The sequence below is a fragment of the Acipenser ruthenus genome, unplaced genomic scaffold (genome assembly GCF_902713425.1).
Source record: "Acipenser ruthenus unplaced genomic scaffold, fAciRut3.2 maternal haplotype, whole genome shotgun sequence".
NCBI lineage: Eukaryota > Metazoa > Chordata > Actinopteri > Acipenseriformes > Acipenseridae > Acipenser > Acipenser ruthenus.
Genome location: NW_026708528.1, coordinates 27501 through 48407, shown reverse-complemented (window position 1 = coordinate 48407; position 20907 = coordinate 27501). Strand labels below are relative to the sequence as shown.

Here is a 20907-nt window from a genome sequence, read left to right as displayed (position 1 = left end):
ACTCCTCCCCTCTCCCCTCCCCTCTCCCCCTCACCCTTTGCTTGCTCCGTCTCATTAGAGTAACACCCGTCCAGCTTCAGCATGTCCACTCCCCACTCCGCGAAGGTCCTGGCGTCCGTCTCCACCTTGTCCAGTGTGGTCCCGGGGTAGCCCCCGCAGGTGAAGTTGCCCAGGTCAGCGTAGATGCCCAGCCGCAGCCCCCGGGCGTGCAGGTACCCGACCAGGCTGGGATCCCGCTGGGAAAAGCGCTGGGGGTCGGGCTGGAGACGCCCCTCGCTGTCCCTCAGCATGGAGCTCCAGCAATCGTCCAAGTTGAGGTACCACGTACCCCAGATCTCTCCAGCCGTCCTCCGCCAAGCGGTCAGCCATGTCCCGGAACAGACGCTCGCTGGGGGGGGGGGGGGGGGGAGTAATAATCAAATCAATCGATCAGTTATTGATTCACACACTCAATAGGAAAGTCTGTATATGAGTATAGGGCAATGGAAATGACTATATATCAAAGCTTAGTACAGTATACCTCTCTGTGCTTTACAATGCTTCCCTGTGCTTTACCAGACCTCTCTGTGCTTTACAATGCTTCCCTATGCTTTACCAGACCTCTGTGCTTTACAATGCTTCCCTATGCTTTACCAGACCTCTCTGTGCTTTACAATGCTTCCCTATGCTTTACCAGACCTCTCTGTGCTTTACAATGCTTCCCTATGCTTTACCAGACCTCTCTGTGCTTTACAATGCTTCCCTATGCTTTACCAGACCTCTCTGTGCTTTACAATGCTTCCCTATGCTTTACCAGACCTCTCTGTGCTTTACAATGCTTCCCTATGCTTTACCACACCTCTCTGTGCTTTACAGATGCTTCCCTATGCTTTACCAGACCTATCTGTGCTTTACAATGCTTCCCTATGCTTTACCAGACCTCTCTGTGCTTTACAATGCTTCCCTATGCTTTACCAGACCTCTCTGTGCTTTACAATGCTTCCCTATGCTTTACCAAGACCTCTCTGTGCTTTACAATGCTTCCCTATGCTTTACCAGTCCTCTCTGTGCTTTACAATGCTTCCCTATGCTTTACCAGACCTCTCTGTGCTTTACAATGCTTCCCTATGCTTTACCAGTCCTCTCTGTGCTTTACAATGCTTCCCTATGCTTTACCAGACCTCTCTGTGCTTACAATGCTTCCCTATGCTTTACCAGACCTCTCTGTGCTTTACAATGCTTCCTGTGCTTTACCAGACCTCTCTGTGCTTTACAATGCTTCCCTATGCTTTACCAGACCTCTCTGTGCTTCACAATGCTTCCCTATGCTTTACCAGACCTCTCTGTGCTTTACAATGCTTCCCTATGCTTTACCAGACCTCTCTGTGCTTTACAATGCTTCCCTATGCTTTACCAGACCTCTCTGTTCTTTACAATGCTTCCCTATGCTTTACCAGACCTCTCTGTGCTTTACAATGCTTCCCTATGCTTTACCAGTCCTCTCTGTGCTTTACAATGCTTCCCTATGCTTTACCAGACCTCTCTGTGCTTTACAATGCTTCCCTATGCTTTACCAGACCTCTCTGTGCTTTACAATGCTTCCCTGTGCTTTACCAGACCTCTCTGTGCTTTACAATGCTTCCCTATGCTTTACCAGACCTCTCTGTGCTTTACAATGCTTCCCTATGCTTTACCAGACCTCTCTGTGCTTCACAATGCTTCCCTATGCTTTACCAGACCTCTCTGTGCTTTACAATGCTTCCCTATGCTTTACCAGACCTCTCTGTGCTTTACAATGCTTCCCGATGCTTTACCACACCTCTCTGTGCTTTACAATGCTTCCCTATGCTTTACCAGACCTCTCTGTGCTTCACAATGCTTCCCGATGCTTTACCACACCTCTCTGTGCTTTACAATGCTTCCCTATGCTTTACCAGTCCTCTCTGTGCTTTACAATGCTTCCCTATGCTTTACCAGACCTCTCTGTGCTTTACAATGCTTCCCTATGCTTTACCAGACCTCTCTGTGCTTTACAATGCTTCCCTATGCTTTACCAGACCTCTCTGTGCTTTACAATGCTTCCCTATGCTTTACCAGACCTCTCTGTGCTTTACAATGCTTCCCTATGCTTTACCAGACCTCTCTGTGCTTTACAATGCTTCCCTATGCTTTACCAGACCTCTCTGTGCTTTACAATGCTTCCCTATGCTTTACCAGACCTCTCTGTGCTTTACAATGCTTCCCTATGCTTTACCAGACCTCTCTGTGCTTTACAATGCTTCCCTATGCTTTACCAGTCCTCTCTGTGCTTCACAATGCTTCCCGATGCTTTACCACACCTCTCTGTGCTTTACAATGCTTCCCTATGCTTTACCAGACCTCTCTGTGCTTCACAATGCTTCCCGATGCTTTACCACACCTCTCTGTGCTTTACAATGCTTCCCTATGCTTTACCAGTCCTCTCTGTGCTTTACAATGCTTCCCTATGCTTTACCAGACCTCTCTGTGCTTTACAATGCTTCCCTATGCTTTACCAGACCTCTCTGTGCTTTACAATGCTTCCCTATGCTTTACCAGACCTCTCTGTGCTTTACAATGCTTCCCTATGCTTTACCAGACCTCTCTGTGCTTTACAATGCTTCCCTATGCTTTACCAGACCTCTCTGTGCTTTACAATGCTTCCCTATGCTTTACCAGACCTCTCTGTGCTTTACAATGCTTCCCTATGCTTTACCAGACCTCTCTGTGCTTTACAATGCTTCCCTATGCTTTACCAGACCTCTCTGTGCTTTACAATGCTTCCCTATGCTTTACCACACCTCTCTGTGCTTTACAATGCTTCCCTATGCTTTACCACACCTCTCTGTGCTTTACAATGCTTCCCTATGCTTTACCAGACCTCTCTGTGCTTTACAATGCTTCCCTATGCTTTACCAGACCTCTCTGTGCTTTACAATGCTTCCCTATGCTTTACCAGACCTCTCTGTGCTTTACAATGCTTCCCTATGCTTTACCAGACCTCTCTGTGCTTTACAATGCTTCCCTATGCTTTACCAGACCTCTCTGTGCTTTACAATGCTTCCCTATGCTTTACCAGTCCTCTCTCTGCTTTACAATGCTTCCCTATGCTTTACCAGTCCTCTCTCTGCTTTACAATGCTTCCCTATGCTTTACCACACCTCTCTGTGCTTTACAATGCTTCCCTATGCTTTACCAGACCTCTCTGTGCTTTACAATGCTTCCCTATGCTTTATCAGTCCTCTCTCTGCTTTACAATGCTTCCTATGCTTTACCAGACCTCTCTGTGCTTTACAATGCTTCCCTATGCTTTACCAGACCTCTCTGTGCTTTACAATGCTTCCCTATGCTTTACCAGACCTCTCTGTGCTTTACAATGCTTCCTATGCTTTACCAGACCTCTCTGTGCTTTACAATGCTTCCCTATGCTTTACCAGACCTCTCTGTGCTTTACAATGCTTCCCTATGCTTTACCATACCTCTCTGTGCTTTACAATGCTTCCCTATGCTTTACCAGACCTCTCTGTGCTTTACAATGCTTTCCCTATGCTTTCCCAGTCCTCTCTCTGCTTTACAATGCTTCCCTATGCTTTACCAGACCTCTCTGTGCTTTACAATGCTTTCCTATCCTTTACCAGACCTCTCTGTGCTTTACAATGCTTCCCTATGCTTTACCAGACCTCTCTGTGCTTTACAATGCTTCCCTGTGCTTTACCACACCTCTCTGCTTTACAAGCTTCCCTATGCTTTACCAGACCTCTCTCTGCTTTACAATGCTTTCCTATCCTTTACCAGACCTCTCTGTGCTTTACAATGCTTCCCTATGCTTTACCAGACCTCTCTGTGCTTTACAATGCTTCCCTGTGCTTTACCACACCTCTCTCTGCTTTACAATGCTTCCCTATGCTTTACCAGACCTCTCTGTGCTTTACAATGCTTCCCTGTGCTTTACCAGACCTCTCTGTGCTTTACAATGCTTCCCTGTGCTTTACCAGACCTCTCTGTGCTTTACAATGCTTCCCTATGCTTTACCAGTCCTCTCTCTGCTTTACAATGCTTCCCTGTGCTTTACCAGTCCTCTCTGTGCTTTACAATGCTTCCCTATGCTTTACCAGTCCTCTCTCTGCTTTACAATGCTTTGTACCTGATGCAGTTCTTGGGGTCCGTTTTGCAGTCGATATTACAGCGGTACCGTTCCCATGCCAACCAGCCCATTGGAGGGGTCCTCATCAGGCCATTATCCAGGGCAGAGGCGGCCGAGGAGAATGCCAGCATGAAAACCACAGACAGGGCGTCCATTTCTGAGAAACACAATTATAAAAAATAAATAAATACATAAATAAATAAATAAATAAATGAATGAATGAATTATTAATAAAATCAAAATGAATAAGAAATGAAAGAAAACTCGCAATTAATATAAATTTGCCGTCTTCGTTGAGTTTTTCTAGTGATTAAGTATGTCTCTCATTATTATTATTATTATTATTATTATTATTATTATTATTTTGATGATAATGTTAACAGATATCTCCTTCCTCTCTCTCTGAAGAAGGACTTCTAGACCAAAATATCCTTTCTGATCTAAATATATATATATTAATTTAAATCAATTCTTCACATTTTCGTGTGTGCCTATATGACTTTTTTTTGGTGTTTGTCTTTTGGTCCACAGCTTGCAAAACGAATAAATAAACTAATAATAATAATAATAATAATAATAATCATAATAATCATAATAATAACATGTGTCTTGGATATGATACAGCACGCTACGTCACAACAGCGTCTCATCGCTCCTCGTGGGAGTTGTTATTTTCTGGGGACCCGACCCCGACCCGACCCGACCCCGACACGCGGGTCATCGAGCGCCCGATCCGGCTTGCGTTTTAACAGCTGGTTTACCAATAATAATAATAATAATAATAATAATAATAATAATAATAAAATTATATATATATTTATATATATATATATATATATATATATATATATATATATATATATATATATATAAATAGAGAGAGAGAGAGAGAGAGAGAGAGAGAGAGAGAGAGAGAGAGAGAGAGAGAGAGAGAGAGAGAAAGAGAGAGAGAGAGGAGAGGAGAGAGGAGAGAGAGAGGGGAGAGAGAGAGAGGAGAGAGAGGAGAGAGAGAAGAGAGAGGAGAGAGAGGAGAGAGAGAGAAGAGAGGGGAGAGAGGAGAGGAGAGAGGAGAGAGGAGAGAGAGAGGGGAGAGAGAGGGAGAGAGAGAGAGGAGAGAGGAGAGAGAGGAGAGAGAGAGAGAGGAGAGAGAGAGAGGAGAGAGGAGAGGAGAGAGAGAGAGATGAGAGAGAGAGAGGAGAGGAGAGGGAGAGAGAAAGAGAGAGAGAGGAGAGGAGAGAGGAGAGAGGAGAGAGAGAGAAAAGAGGGGAGATAGGAGGGGAGAGAGAAGGAGAGAGAGAGGGGGGAGAGGGAGAGAGAGAAGGGGGAGAGGGAAAGACGAGAGGAGAGAGAGAAGGGGAGAGAGGGGGGAGAGAGAGAGAGAAGAGGAGAAAGAGAGAGAAGGGAGGGAGGGAGAGAGGAGAGGAGAGGGAGAGAGGAGAGAGAGAAGGGGAGAGGGAGAGAGAGAAAAGAGGAGAGATAGGAGGGGAGAGAGAAGGAGAGAGAGAGGGGGGAGAGAGAGGGGGGGAGAGAGGAGAGAGGGGGAGAGAGAGAGAGAAGGGGGAGAAAGAGAGAGAAGGGAGGGGAGAGGAGAGAGAGGAAGGGAGAGATAGAGAGATAGAATTACAAAAAGGAGAAGAGAAAAAGGCTACCACAGTCTCTTACAAGTATTAAGCACGAGATAATAACGATATACATATTTAATTCATACCGTGGCCCTTTAGGGCTTCCGTAGACGTCCGTTTTCAAATACAAAATACAATTTAAATGAGATTACTTACTGTAATTTGGTGGGAGAGCGTTTCGTTGCAAGTTTAGCTCGCTGGGTTGCTGCAGCCCCGTCTCCGCTCAGTCAAGACTGCTGTATTTCTCTCCTGGTCATGTGACTCCTGATCATGTGAAAGTTATCACATGACCCGACCACCGCCGTGCAATCTGGAAGAACCGGATCCCCTAATCTGAACACCTGACACAGTCATAAACACAAAAAACGAGTTCTGTTTTTGAAACGACCTTTCTTCACCACAGTTAGTTAAAACGAAAAAAAAAACCACAACTGTTCAGATTCCTCTCCCTTAATTTATTAAACCATTCGTGTTTAGAAACTTATATTCCTGTACAGACGCATAACCTTTGCATGGTCACCTTTCAAATCCATTCTCTCACCTCTTATTAGCTTTATTAACAGTATCGCTGGTCCCTCCCTTTAAAGGAGTGCTGACCATCTTTAAAATCCATTCTCTCACCTCTTATTAGCTTTATTAACAGTATCGCTGGTCCCTCCCTTTAAAGCAGCGCTGACCATCTTTAAAATCCATTCTCTCACCTCTTATTAGCTTTATTAACAGTATCGCTGGTCCCTCCCTTTAAAGGAGCGCTGACCATCTTTAAAATCCATTCTCTCACCTCTTATTAGCTTTATTAACAGTATCGCTGGCCCCTCCCTTTAAAGGAGCGCTGACCATCTTTAAAATCCATTCTCTCACCTCTTATTAGCTTTATTAACAGTATCGCTGGTCCCTCCCTTTAAAGGAGCGCTGACCATCTTTAAAATCCATTCTCTCACCTCTTATTAGCTTTATTAACAGTATCGCTGGTCCCTCCCTTTAAAGGAGCGCTGACCAGCTTTAAAATCCATTCTCTCACCTCTTATTAGCTTTATTAACAGTATCGCTGGCCCCTCCCTTTAAAGGAGCGCTGACCATCTTTAAAATCCATTCTCTCACCTCTTATTAGCTTTATTAACAGTATCGCTGGTCCCTCCCTTTAAAGGAGCGCTGACCATCTTTAAAATCCATTCTCTCACCTCTTATTAGCTTTATTAACAGTATCGCTGGTCCCTCCCTTTAAAGGAGCGCTGACCATCTTTAAAATCCATTCTCTCACCTCTTATTAGCTTTATTAACAGTATCGCTGGTCCCTCCCTTTAAAGGAGCGCTGACCATCTTTAAAATCCATTCTCTCACCTCTTATTAGCTTTATTAACAGTATCGCTGGTCCCTCCCTTTAAAGGAGCGCTGACCATCTTTAAAATCCATTCTCTCACCTCTTATTAGCTTTATTAACAGTATCGCTGGTCCCTCCCTTTAAAGGAGCGCTGACCATCTTTAAAATCCATTCTCTCACCTCTTATTAGCTTTATTAACAGTATCGCTGGCCCCTCCCTTTAAAGGAGCGCTGACCATCTTTAAAATCCATTCTCTCACCTCTTATTAGCTTTATTAACAGTATCGCTGGTCCCTCCCTTTAAAGGAGCGCTGACCATCTTTAAAATCCATTCTCTCACCTCTTATTAGATTTATTAACAGTATCGCTGGTCCCTCCCTTTAAAGGAGCGCTGACCATCTTTAAAATCCATTCTCTCACCTCTTATTAGCTTTATTAACAGGATCGCTGGTCCCTCCCTTTAAAGGAGCGCTGACCATCTTTAAAATCCATTCTCTCACCTCTTATTAGCTTTATTAACAGTATCGCTGGCCCCTCCCTTTAGAGGAGCGCTGACCATCTTTAAAATCCATTCTCTCACCTCTTATTAGCTTTATTAACAGTATCGCTGGCCCCTCCCTTTAAAGGAGCGCTGACCATCTTTAAAATCCATTCTCTCACCTCTTATTAGCTTTATTAACAGTATCGCTGGCCCCTCCCTTTAGAGGAGCGCTGACCATCTTTAAAATCCATTCTCTCACCTCTTATTAGTTTTATTAACAGTATCGCTGGTCCCTCCCTTTAAAGGAGCGCTGACCATCTTTAAAATCCATTCTCTCACCTCTTATTAGCTTTATTAACAGTATCGCTGGTCCATTATCCCGGGTTTAAAAGGCATGTCGTATGCAGACAGGCTAAAAGAATTGAAACTATTCAGTCTTGAACAAAGAAGACTACACGGCGATCTGATTCAAACATTCAAAATCCTAAAAGGTATAGACAATGTCGACCCAGGGGACTTTTTCAACCTGAAAAAAGAAACAAGGACCAGGGGTCACAAATTGGATAAAGGGCCATTCAGAACAGAAAATGGGAGGCGCTTTTTTACACAGAGAATTGTGAGGGTCTGGAACCAACTCCCCAGTAATGTTGTTGAAGCTGACACCCTGGGATCCTTCAAGAAGCTGCTTGATGAGATTCTGGGATCAATAAGCTACTAACAACCAAACGAGCAAGATGGGCTGAATGGGGCCTCCTCTCGTTTGGAAACTTTCTTATGTTCTTAAAACGATAAATACATGAATCAGTATTAACAGTCATACCCGTGGAGCCTGTCATGTGACATCTAATTGATCAATTACAATTCAATTACAGTTCAATTACACTGTTTTTATTAAATCATTTTAATAAACGTGAGATACACTGCATAATTTTGCTGAATGACAAAAATCTAAGTTCTCCAGTATGTGTGTGTATTTGTAGCAGTGATAATTATCGCTGGGGCAGCAGTGTGGAGTAGCGGTCAGGGCTCTGGACTCTTGACCGGAGGGTCGTGGGTTCAATCCCAGGTGGGGGGGACACTGCTGCTGTACCCTTGAGCAAGGTACTTTACCTAGATTGCTCCAGTAAAAACCCAACTGTATAAATGGGGAATTGTATGTAAAAATAATGTGATATCTTGTAACAATTGTAAGTCGCCCTGGATAAGGGCGTCTGCTAAGAAATAAATAATAATAATAATAATAATAATAATAATAATAATAATAATAATAATGTTCTTATCTTATGAGGCAGCTGGAGCCGCAATGGCGGACTCAGGGCTGCAGTTTCACAACGGACCAATCACACCCCGGCGCGTCAGAGAACGATGACGTCACAATCAGATGCCGCGCCTTTAGTTTGTTGTGTTTCATTCTCACGACACGTCACAGACTGACAGTTGGCAGCTGGACTCGGAAGATGGCGTTTGTTGTCTGTCGCTCCGCCGCTCTCCTCTCGCTCCGCGCCGCCGGGCTGAAAAACGGCGGCTCTACGCGGCTGAAAACCGGGACGAACGTCTTCAGCCGCTCGGCGGTGACCACCGCGTCCGGAAAGATGTTACCGAAACCAGTCAAGGTCGGGAAAAATGAATCTGTGAGATTTAGGGAATATGGAAAGGGGGTTGGGTTAAGTTGTTAGGGCGTGATTGATTGGAGTTTAAACCAATCGGTGTATCGGATTTGGAAGAGGCGGGGTTTAAAGCAACGGGATTGGAGAATTAGGTGTGATTGACAGGTCTTTCTGCCTATGGGTGACGTTTTGACTATAGAAGGGGTGAGGTACACGGAAATTGATTAGAAAAACAATTGAAAAAATAGGTTATCAGTTACAGCTGCATAAAAATAATGTTTTTTAAAAACGTTTAATATTGTTTATATATTTGTATATTTATTTATGTATTAATTTGTTTGGATAATTGAAATAAAATATCAAAAACCTAATAAGAGGTGAGAGAATGGATTTTAAAGATGGTCAGCGCTCCTTTAAAGGGAGGGACCAGCGATACTGTTAATAAAGCTAATAAGAGGTGAGAGAATGGATTTTAAAGATGGTCAGCGCTCCTTTAAAGGGAGGGGCCAGCGATACTGTTAATAAAGCTAATAAGAGGTGAGAGAATGGATTTTAAAGATGGTCAGCGCTCCTTTAAAGGGAGGGGTCAGCGATACTGTTAATAAAGCTAATAAGAGGTGAGAGAATGGATTTTAAAGCTGGTCAGCGCTCCTTTAAAGGGAGGGGCCAGCGATACTGTTAATAAAGCTAATAAGAGGTGAGAGAATGGATTTTAAAGATGGTCCTCTCTCCTCTCTCTCTCCAGACCTCGTTTGGGTTGGTTCGGATGACGGCTGTGGTCCTCCCCTTCCTCTATATCGGGACTCTCATTAGTAAAAGCTTTGCAGCCCTACTGGAGGAACACGACATATTCGTACCCGAGGACGACGATGACGATGACTGAGAGGTAAGAGAGGAAGAGTCTTTCTCAGCGTCTTCAGTGTAAATTCAATGGCAAACGTTTCCGCTAGAAGTCTCTCTCAGCGTCTTCAGTGTAAATTCAACGGCAAACGTTTCCACTAGAAGTCTCTCTCAGCGTCTTCAGTGTGAATTCAATTGCAATGCTCTCTCTTGTGTTTTCTCTCCTCAGATCGGTCTCAGTGAACACGGGGTAGCGGACGGAGTTCTGTGGGTCACTGAAGGAACCAAACCTCTTTCTGTCGACCTGAGAAGGAATTTCAAGAATTGACCGAGACTTCAAAACACAAACTTCCAAACGTCCTTCTCTGAGTTTGAGAAGCAATCTCCCTCCTTACCTCTTTATAAAGTGTGAAACACCAAGCGATTATTATTATTATTATTATTATTATTATTATTATTATTATTATTATTATTATTTTGCTCATTCTTTGTTGCTTTGATTGTGAGTTCAGGAGCTGCTCTTCAGTTCTAGCTGCGCTGCCATAATTACTGTATTGTGAATCAGTCCAGCCCTGGCTAGGACTACAGCTCCCAGCATGCCTCTGCACCCCCAGCAAAGGCAAGGGATGATGGGAGCTGTAGTTCTTTAACTACGGTGAGCTGTAGGACTCCCTGTGTGTGTGTGACCCTGAGCGAGTCGCTTCACCTCCTTGTGCTCCGTCCTTCGGATGAGACGTCAAACAAACGAGCTCCTATTGGAAGAGACTCTGCAGCAGCCAGACTCCCTGTGTGTGTGTGTGTGTGTGTGTGTGTGTGTGTGTGTGTGTGTGTGTGTGTGTGTGTGTGACCCTGAGCGAGTCGCTTCACCTCCTTGTGCTCCGTCCTTCGGATGAGACGTCAAACAAACGAGCTCCTATTGGAAGTGACTCTGCAGCAGCCAGACTCCCTGTGTGTGTGCGTGTGTGTGTGTGTGTGCGTGTGTGTGTGTGTGTGTGTGTGTGTGTGCGTGTGTGTGTGTGTGTGTGTGTGTGTGTGCGTGTGACCCTGAGCGAGTCGCTTCACCTCCTTGTGCTCCGTCCTTCGGATGAGACGTCAAACAAACGAGCTCCTATTGGAAGTGACTCTGCAGCAGCAGCAGCAGCAGTTGTTGATGATGCAGAGTTCACCCCCCTAGTCTCTGGAAGTCGCTTTGGAGAAAAAGCCTCCGCTGAACGACTCATTAATAATAATAATAATAATAATAATAATAATAATAATAATAATAATAATAATAATAATAATAATAATAATAATAATAATAATAATAATAATAATAATAATAATAATAATAATAATAATAATAATAATAATAATGATAATGAGGAGCTCGGATTGAGTTCAAACTTCATATAAAAGGTTAAAAGGGTCCCTAATTAAGAAACGCAGCTGAATCCTCGTCTCCTCAGTCTGGTTTGAGTGTCGATGGCAGATCGTAGAGACACAGACCCTGACGAATGTGTTTGTCTTTATGTTTCTCTTCTGCATGAACGAATGTATTTCAAAACGATAAAATAAAGCAATATGTCTAACACTACGCTTCGGGACGGTGTGCTGCGTGTTTCCTTTGCTGGTTCTGTCTTCGGATTCTGATTCATCAGCGTGACTTCGTGTGACTCGGACCCGGGAGAGTGCGATGCGTTTCTCCCCCGTCGTCACGGCGACTCCAGTCCGGGCCGCGCCGCGTTGTGATCGAGTCGGATCTGTGTTCACGAAAACAAACTGTGTTTGAAACGTTACCTTAATCTGGGGAGGGGAGGGGGGGGTTTGATTTTTTTTGCTGGTTTTGTTGCCCAGGTGAGGTCAGCAACACACTGAGACACACTGAGACACACTGAGACACAGAGAGACACTGAGACACACACACACTGAGACACACTGAGACACTGAGACACACTGAGACACACACACACTGAGACACACTGAGACACACAGAGACACTGAGACACACTGAGACACACACACACTGAGACACACAGAGACACTGAGACACACTGAGACACACACACACTGAGACACACTGACACACTGAGACACACACACACACTGAGACACTGAGACACACTGAGACACACACACACTGAGACACACTGAGACACACTGAGACACTGAGCCACAGAGACACACACACACTGAGACACACTGAGACACTGAGACACACTGAGACACACTGAGACACACACACACTGAGACACACTGAGACACACTGAGACACTGAGCCACAGAGACACACACACACTGAGACACACTGAGACACTGAGCCACAGAGACACACTGAGACACACTGAGACACAGAGACACTGAGACACACTGAGACACACTGAGACACTGAGCCACAGAGACACACACACACTGAGACACACTGAGACACTGAGACACACTGAGACACAGAGACACTGAGACACACTGAGACACACACACACTGAGACACACTGAGACACAGACACACACACACTGAGACACACACACACTGAGACACACTGAGACACAGAGACACTGAGACACACTGAGACACACACACACTGAGACACACTGAGACACAGAGACACTGAGACACACTGAGACACACACACACTGAGACACACTGAGACACAGAGACACACTGAGACACACACACACACACACACTGAGACACACTGAGACACACACACACACACACACTGAGACACACTGAGACACAGACACACACACACTGATACACACACACACACTGACACACAGGTACTGACACACAGACACTGAGACACACACACTGAGACACACTGAGATACAGAGACACACACACACACACACTGAGACACACACAGACACACAGAGACACAGAGACACGCACACTGAGAGACTCACACAGAGACAGACACACTCACTGAGACACAGAGACACACTGAGAGATACACACACTCACTGAAACACGCACACACTCGCTGAGACACACTCCCACTGAGAGACAGACACACTGAGAGACGCACACACATTGACAGACACTGAGACACAGACAAACACTGTAATCAATTCATTCCAGTAAACAAACAGTCATGTTAAGAGATCACAGTTTTCATGGGGGGGTATAGGGGTGTAGATGTTAAGAGATCACAGTTTTCATGGGGGGGCTACAGGGGTGTAGATGTTAAGAGATCACAGTTTTCATGGGGGGGTATAGGGGTGTAGATGTTAAGAGATCACAGTTTTCATGGGGGGGCTACAGGGGTGTAGATGTTAAGAGATCACAGTTTTTCTTTCTGATTTATTATTATTATTATTATTATTATTATTATTATTATCATTATTATTATTAGCATGGCTTTGATATAAATGAACACTGCATTCTGCTTCACAGTACAGTTTAAGAGGTGTGTTAATATCTTCACTGTTGTTTCTGATGAATAAAGACACGATTCTATTGGAGAGTCATCGTATGAAGAGCTGTTGGCATCATTTTAAAAGTCCCTGTTATAATTCCTGTACAAAGCTAACGTACCGGACTGTACAGCCTTCAGTTATAATCAAACCGATGAACAGAGACGCGCCGAGAGACGCAAGTCCAAACAAACAAAGAAGAAAGACATCATCACAAAACAAATTCACACAGGTTTGTTTTTTTCTTACCTTGAAACGTTTGTTTTCCAAAATACACAGATTTCATGATGCTGGCAATCATTCACAGCGCTTATGAGTAATAAGCTGTATTCTATATCTGTATTCACACACACCAGCATGGTCAGTCTGGACGGCTCTTTCTATCACACTGCTGTCTGAAGCAGCTAACTGATTAAAACACAGAGTTTCCAGTTTATCAATTAATGTTCTATCTATCTATTTATCTCTCTATCTCTCTCTCTGCACACTAAAATCCCAGCTGGACTCCCAGTACAAGAAACAAACAAACCAGCAGTCCCAGTTTCCATGGTTTATTGGTTCACAAACACACACAGAGACACACACAGAGAGACACACAGTTGTGTGTGTGCGTCTGCAATGGAGAGAAGCTCGGGGTGTATCTACACCGGGGGGTGGGGGGGGGGGGGGGGGTTCAGGGGTCGTGACCCGTGTAGAACTTGGACAGGAAGTCTCGGGGGGTGGGCGTCTCCGTCTCGTGGAAGTAGCGCAGCACGTGAGTCCGCTGCTTCCACACGTTGATCGTCTCCTCCAGCTCCATCTTACCCTGAGAGAGAAGCACAGGGAACATGAACTACAGCTCCCAGAATCCCTCAGGAAACATGAACTACAGCTCCCAGAATCCCTCTCGGGATACACGAACTACAGCGCCCAGAATCCCTCAGGATACAGAACTAAAGTTCCCAGAATCCCTCAGGATACGTGAACTACAGCTCCCAGAATCCCTCAGGATACATGAACTACAGCTCCCAGAATCCCTCTCGGGATACACAAACTACAGCGCCCAGAATCCCTCAGGATACAGAACTAAAGTTCCCAGAATCCCTCAGGATACGTGAACTACAGCTCCCAGAATCCCTCAGGATACATGAACTACAGCTCCCAGAATCCCTCTCGGGATACACAAACTACAGCGCCCAGAATCCCTCAGGATACAGAACTAAAGTTCCCAGAATCCCTCAGGATACGTGAACTACAGCTCCCAGAATCCCTCAGGATAATGAACTACAGCTCCCAGAATCCCTCAGGATACAGACCTACAGCTCCCAGAATCCCTCAGGATGCATGAATTAGTCCCCAGAATCCCTCAGGAAACATGAACTACAGCTCCCAGAATCCCTCAGGATACACGAACTACAGCTCCCAGAATCCCTCAGGATACAGAACTAAAGTTCCCAGAATCCCTCAGGATACATGAACTACAGCTCCCAGAATCCCTCTCGGGATACACGAACTACAGCTCCCAGAATCCCTCAGGAAACGTGAACTACAGCTCCCAGAATCCCTCAGGATACACGAACTACAGCGCCCAGAATCCCTCAGGATACAGACCTACAGCTCCCAGAATCCCTCAGGATGCATGAATTAGTCCCCAGAATCCCTCACAGCAAACATGTACTACAACTCCCAGAATCCCTTACAGCAAACATGAACTACATCTCCCAGAATCCATCACTGGAAACACAGTGTGTACAGGTAACAAGCTCAGGGATATTTAGAGAGATCAGGGCTGGGAATCAGACTCCTATCCCACAGCAGTGTGATCCAGTCCAGGTTTTACTGCTACCAGCTTGATCAGCCCCCAGTGTGTCTAGCTAACAAGCTCAGGTGTGTCTTATTATTAAACTCCTAGTGAAACCAGGACTGGATCACACTGCTGTGCAGCGGGAGTCTGATTCCCAGCCCTGTAGATAGACTTTGGTTGAAGGAGGTTTGTAGGTGATTTTATAGTGAAGAGAGCTACAGGATATTGGTGGGAACTGTGGGATATTTAGACAGAGAGAGATCAGGGGCTGGGAATCAGACTCCTATCCCACAGCAGTGTGATCCAGTCCAGGTTTTACTGCTACCAGCTTGATCAGCCCCCAGTGTGTCTAGCTAACAAGCTCAGGTGTGTCTTATTATTAAACTCCTAGTGAAACCAGGACTGGATCACGCTGCTGTGCAGCAGGAGTCTCGTCTGCGTTCAGTCCTGTACCTTGATCACCAGCATGTCGATGACTCGGGGGTCCATCACGAGCCTGTTCTTCTGGAACTGCTCCCTCACTTTGTCCCTTCCCTGCTTCACCGTGATGTCCAACTGGAAAACAGAGACTGGGGGGGACAGGGGGACATCAACAGGGGTCAGAGCAGGGGTGTCAAACTCCAGTCCTCTAGGGCTGCTGCGGAGTCATCTCCTGGTTTTCATTGTAACTTCAGCTCTCAATTAGGGGGGCAGCAGTGTGGACTATCTATCTATCTATCTATCTATCTATCTGCAGTGTGGAGTAGCGGTCAGGGGCTCTGGACTCTTGACTGGAGGGTTGTGGGTTCAATCCCAGGTGGGGGACACTGCTGCTGTACCCTTGAGCAAGGTACTTTACCTAGATTGCTCCAGTAAAAACCCAACTGTATAAATGGGGAATTGTATGTAAAAAATAATGTGATATCTTGTAACAATTGTAAGTCGCCCTGGATAAGGGCGTCTGCTAAGAAATAAATAATATATATATTTTTTTTTCAATGCATTGGATTCAAGACGCACGACCTAGGAAACATTCTGAGGGCTAGAGAGAGAAGTGTTCAATATCTGTGCCCAATTAACGAAATAATACAATTAGACCCCCTCTCCTCTCCCCTCCCCTCCAGGACCCAAGTTTGACACCCCTAGGTTAGTCTTGGTTATACTACAGGGCTAGGAATCAGACTCCCGCTGCACAGCAGTGTGATCCAGTCCTGGTTTCACTAGGAGTTTAATAATCAGACACACCTGAGCTTGTTAGCTAGACACACTGGGGGCTGATCAAGCTGGTAGCAGTAAAACCTGGACTGGATCACACTGCTGTGCGATAGGAGTCTGATTCCCCTCCCTGATCTCTCTGTCTAAATATCCCACAGTTCTCAGCAATATCCTGTAGCTCTCTTCACTATAAAATCAGCTACAAACCTCCTTCAACCAAAGTCTATCTACAGGGCTGGGAATCAGACTCCCGCTGCACAGCAGTGTGATCCAGTCCTGGTTTCACTAGGAGTTTAATAATCAGACACACCTGAGCTTGTTAGCTAGACACACTGGGGGCTGATCAAGCTGGTAGCAGTAAAACCTGGACTGGATCACACTGCTGTGCGATAGGAGTCTGATTCCCATCCCTGGACACAAATACATCATTAAAAATAGTACTTCTTTAAATACTGCTGGTGAAAACTCAGCACGACCTTGCATGTGCATGCACGGTAATCAGTTTAAAATGCTGTCAAGGCGTATTTAACATTAAACTGCGATACAAAACAAATTAATAACTACCAACCACATAACGACCTTGACTTGTATTATACAGACCAGGTGCGCTTTACGAATGCAAGTCGTATTATTACTATTATTATTAATATTATCGTTTCTTACCCGCGTTCGGAACCTCACGGTACCAGGCGCGGTAGAGCTCCCGGACTCGCCGCTTCGCCTCGTCTAAATCCCGGCTGAATATCGGCTTCACAACCCGGCCGGTTGCTGCTCCGCTGAGCCTCGCTGCTGCTGCTGCAGCTGATGACGCCATCTTACCGATGAGGTCACCCTGGACTCGCAGTCCCCGCCTCCTCTTCGCTTTGAGGTTCTAACCCCGCCCACGCACCCCTCTCTCATTGGATAGATCCCAGCTAAAGGGCGTGGAGATTCTGCAGTGATTGGACAGCTGTGAGGTCACTCATCTTCCAAACCCAACCCCTTTCTAAACCTCGTTCGACTTTTTTTTTTTTTTTAACCAATCCGGGCTGATGTTTATTTTCTCTCGCTCGCTCTCGCGATTTCTCGCTTCAAAAACTTTATTGACAGCATCAAGAACAACCACCACACAAAATAAACATGAATTTGAACTTCTGCGTGTATTTAAATTATTATTATTTTAAAGGATTTATTTTGAATATATTTCTTGGGTTGTAGATTTTGACACGCGTGTCAGCAGCAGATATAGCCCGAATAGATTTGATTTTAATTCATTCATTCATTAATGAATGAATGAATGATTTAATTCATTCATTAATTAATTTTTGGAACATAGAATTTGAAGCCGTAAAAAATAAATAATAATAATAATAATAATAATAATAATAATAATAATAATAATAATAATAATAATAATAATTTTATGTTTGAATATAAAAAAATATTAAAATTTACTGATAATGATAAACTTGGATAAAACCATTTTTTCAATTTTCTTTTATTGATTGAAAAAAAATGTATTTAAAAAAAAAATTCTAACAAAGAAAAATAAAAACTGATTCTAGTTTCACCCTCCTTATTTAACCTCTCCAAAAAAATATTGGCTCATAATAATAATAATAATAATTACAATAGTTCAAGAAAATATAATTACATTCATCAATATAGCTTTATATATATATATTCAAAATAAAAAGATTTCTAGAGGGAGGGAAGCAGTGTGGCTCTAGTGGAGCTGAGGAGGGACTGGGAGGGACTGGGAGGGAAGCAGTGTGGCTCTAGCGGAGCTGAGGAGGGACTGGGAGGGAAGCAGTGTGGCTCTAGCGGAGCTGAGGAGGGACTGGGAGGGACTGGGAGGGAAGCAGTGTGGCTCTAGCGGAGCTGAGGAGGGACTGGGAGGGAAGCAGTGTGGCTCTAGCGGAGCTGAGGAGGGACTGGGAGGGAAGCAGTGTGGCTCTAGCGGAGCTGAGGAGGGACTGGGAGGGAAGCAGTGTGGCTCTAGCGGAGCTGAGGAGGGACTGGGAGGGAAGCAGCGTGGCTCTAGCGGAGCTGAGGAGGGACTGGGAGGGAGGGAAACTTTTTTCTTTCAATAGAATAAACTTTAGTCCTGAGGTTCCACTTTTAAACATAAAAACATTTTAAAAAAACCCCAGAAAAATAACAATACAAATAATAATAATAATAATAATAATAATAATAATAATACTACATTTAACGTTTTTGGTAGGGAATGATAAAATATCCACAGTCCCCTATTTATTTATTTTTTTTTTACATTTTTGTAAAGTGGTTTAAAAATATTCCGACCCCTTAAAAAAAATTTGTGGGGTTCGGAAAATAAAAAAGTCTTAAAGAAATGCTTTAAAAATTAAATTAAAAAAAGTTGAAAAAAAAATCAAAGGTTCTAACCCCGCCCACGCACCCCTCTCTCATTGGATAGATCCCAGCTAAAGGGCGTGGAGATTCTGCAGTGATTGGACAGCTGTGAGGTCACTCATCTTCCAAACCCAGCCCCTTTTCAAACCTCGCTCGACTTTTTTTTTTTTTTTTAACCAATCCGGGCTGATGTTTATTTTCTCTCGCTCGCTCTCGCGATTTCTCGCTTCAAAAACTTTATTGACAGCATCAAGAACAACCACCACACAAAATAAACATGAATTTGAACTTCTGCGTGTATTTAAATTATTATTATTATTATTTTTTAAAGGATTTATTTTGAATGTCGTAGATTGTAGATTTTAACACGCGTGTCAGCAGCAGATATAGCCCGAATAGATTTGATATTATTATTATTATTATTATTATTATTATTATTATTATTTATTTCTTAGCAGACGCCCTTATCCAGGGAGACTTACAATTGTTACAAGATATCACATTATTTTTTACATACAATTCCCCATTTATACAGTTGGGTTTTTACTGGAGCAATCTAGGTAAAGTACCTTGCTCAAGGGTACAGCAGCAGTGTCCCCCCCACCTGGGATTGAACCCACGACCCTCCGGTCAAGAGTCCAGAGCCCTGACCACTACTCCACACTGCTGCTGAATTTTTATTAATTCATGAATGAATGAATGAATGAATGAATTAATTTTTGGAACGTAGAATTTGAAGCCGTAAAAAATAAATAATAATAATAATAATAATAATAATAATAGTTTTATGTTTGAATGTAAAACAAATATTAAAATTTACTGATAATGATAAACTTGGATAAAACCATTTTTTCAATTTTCTTTTATTGATTGAAAAAAAATGTATTTAAAAAAAAAATTCTAACAAAGAAAAATAAAAACTGATTCTAGTTTCACCCTCCTTATTTAACCTCTCCAAAAAAATATTGGCTCATAATAATAATAATAATAATTACAATAGCTCAAGAAAATAGAATTACATTCATCAATATAGCTTTATATATATATTCAAAATATATAGTGGAGCTGAGGAGGGACTGGGAGGGAAGCAGTGTGGCTCTAGAGGAGCTGAGGAGGGACTGGGAGGGACTGGGAGGGAAGCAGTGTGGCTCTAGCGGAGCTGAGGAGGGACTGGGAGGGAAGCAGTGTGGCTCTAGCGGAGCTGAGGAGGGACTGGGAGGGAAGCAGTGTGGCTCTAGCGGAGCTGAGGAGGGACTGGGAGGGACTGGGAGGGACTGGGAGGGAAGCAGTGTGGCTCTAGCGGAGCTGAGGAGGGACTGGGAGGGAAGCAGTGTGGCTCTAGCGGAGCTGAGGAGGGACTGGGAGGGAAGCAGTGTGGCTCTAGCGGAGCTGAGGAGGGACTGGGAGGGACTGGGAGGGAAGCAGTGTGGCTCTAGCGGAGCTGAGGAGGGACTGGGAGGGAAGCAGTGTGGCTCTAGCGGAGCTGAGGAGGGACTGGGAGGGAAGCAGTGTGGCTCTAGTGGAGCTGAGGAGGGACTGGGAGGGAAGCGGCGTGGCTCTAGCGGAGCTGAGGAGGGACTGGGAGGGAAGCAGCGTGGCTCTAGCGGAGCTGAGGAGGGACTGGGAGGGAAGCAGCGTGGCTCTAGCGGAGCTGAGGAGGGACTGGGAGGGAGGGAAACTTTTTTCTTTCAATAGAATAAACTTTAGTCCTGAGGTTCCACTTTTAAACATAAAAACATTTTAAAAAAACCCCAGAAAAATAACAATACAAATAATAATAATAATAATAATAATAATAATAATAATAATAATAATACATTTAACGTTTTTGGTAGGGAATGTGAAAATATCCACGGTCCCCTATTTTTTTTTTTTTTTTACATTTTTGTAAAGTGGTTTAAAAATATTCCGACCCCTTAAAAAAAATTTGTGGGGTTCGGAAAATAAAAAACTCTTAAAGAAATGCTTTAAAAATTAAATTAATAAAAGTTGAAAAAAAATCAAAGTAAGTGCAGAGCTCAGGACAGTAAGCCAGTGTTCGTACAGTAAGGTTTGACTTTCAGGGAGTCTCTCAGTCCACTGATTGGCTGAATCCAAGGTCAGGTGGGTTTAAGGCACCGTCTAGATTTGTTTTCCTCTGCAGCTCAGCCGGGGGACCGTCTGCAAAGTG

At 44.1% G+C, this 20907-nt stretch overlaps 3 protein-coding genes and 1 pseudogene across 3 annotated transcripts in view; 1 reads left to right on the top strand and 3 right to left on the bottom strand.

Moving 5' to 3' along the window:
• Positions 1-34: 34 nt before the first annotated feature.
• LOC131734176 (alpha-N-acetylgalactosaminidase-like) lies at positions 35-6132 on the bottom strand (annotated as a pseudogene).
• Positions 6133-8981: 2849 nt separating this feature from the next.
• On the top strand, positions 8982-11585 carry LOC131734178 (essential MCU regulator, mitochondrial-like). Its single transcript, XM_059021288.1, has 3 exons — positions 8982-9178; positions 9918-10058; positions 10242-11585. The coding sequence occupies exons 1-2, from the start codon at positions 9023-9025 to the stop codon at positions 10053-10055; spliced, it is 294 nt and encodes a 97-aa protein (XP_058877271.1). The 5' UTR covers positions 8982-9022; the 3' UTR covers positions 10056-10058; positions 10242-11585.
• A 2355-nt stretch (positions 11586-13940) lies between these two features.
• LOC131734177 (NADH dehydrogenase [ubiquinone] 1 alpha subcomplex subunit 6-like) lies at positions 13941-17226 on the bottom strand. The gene is made up of 3 exons (XM_059021287.1): positions 17046-17226; positions 15642-15757; positions 13941-14210 (listed from the first exon to the last, which is right to left on the bottom strand). Exons 1-3 carry the CDS (start codon positions 17194-17196, stop codon positions 14079-14081), a joined length of 399 nt encoding a protein of 132 aa, XP_058877270.1. The 5' UTR covers positions 17197-17226; the 3' UTR covers positions 13941-14078.
• Positions 17227-17852: 626 nt separating this feature from the next.
• LOC117432523 (TRIO and F-actin-binding protein) overlaps positions 17853-20907 on the bottom strand; it is a gene marked incomplete at its 5' end in the record, with an annotated part of 23357 nt that continues 20302 nt past the window's right edge. Inside the window, 1 exon segment of the mRNA XM_059021286.1 lies at positions 17853-20907. This exon segment is cut by the window's right edge and continues 9 nt beyond it.

Excerpts from the sequence above, each read along its gene's own strand:
- LOC131734177 (XM_059021287.1), bottom strand. The coding sequence starts at position 17,196 with ATGGCGTCATCAGCTGCAGCAGCAGCAGCGAGGCTCAGCGGAGCAGCA. Across the intron at positions 15,758-17,045 it reads CCGTGAGGTTCCGAACGCGG|TCTCTGTTTTCCAGTTGGAC; the intron begins GTAAGAAACGAT and ends TGTCCCCCCCAG. Across the intron at positions 14,211-15,641 it reads TCGACATGCTGGTGATCAAG|GGTAAGATGGAGCTGGAGGA; the intron begins GTACAGGACTGA and ends CTTCTCTCTCAG.
- LOC131734178 (XM_059021288.1), top strand. The coding sequence starts at position 9,023 with ATGGCGTTTGTTGTCTGTCGCTCCGCCGCTCTCCTCTCGCTCCGCGCC. Across the intron at positions 9,179-9,917 it reads TGTTACCGAAACCAGTCAAG|ACCTCGTTTGGGTTGGTTCG; the intron begins GTCGGGAAAAAT and ends CTCTCTCTCCAG.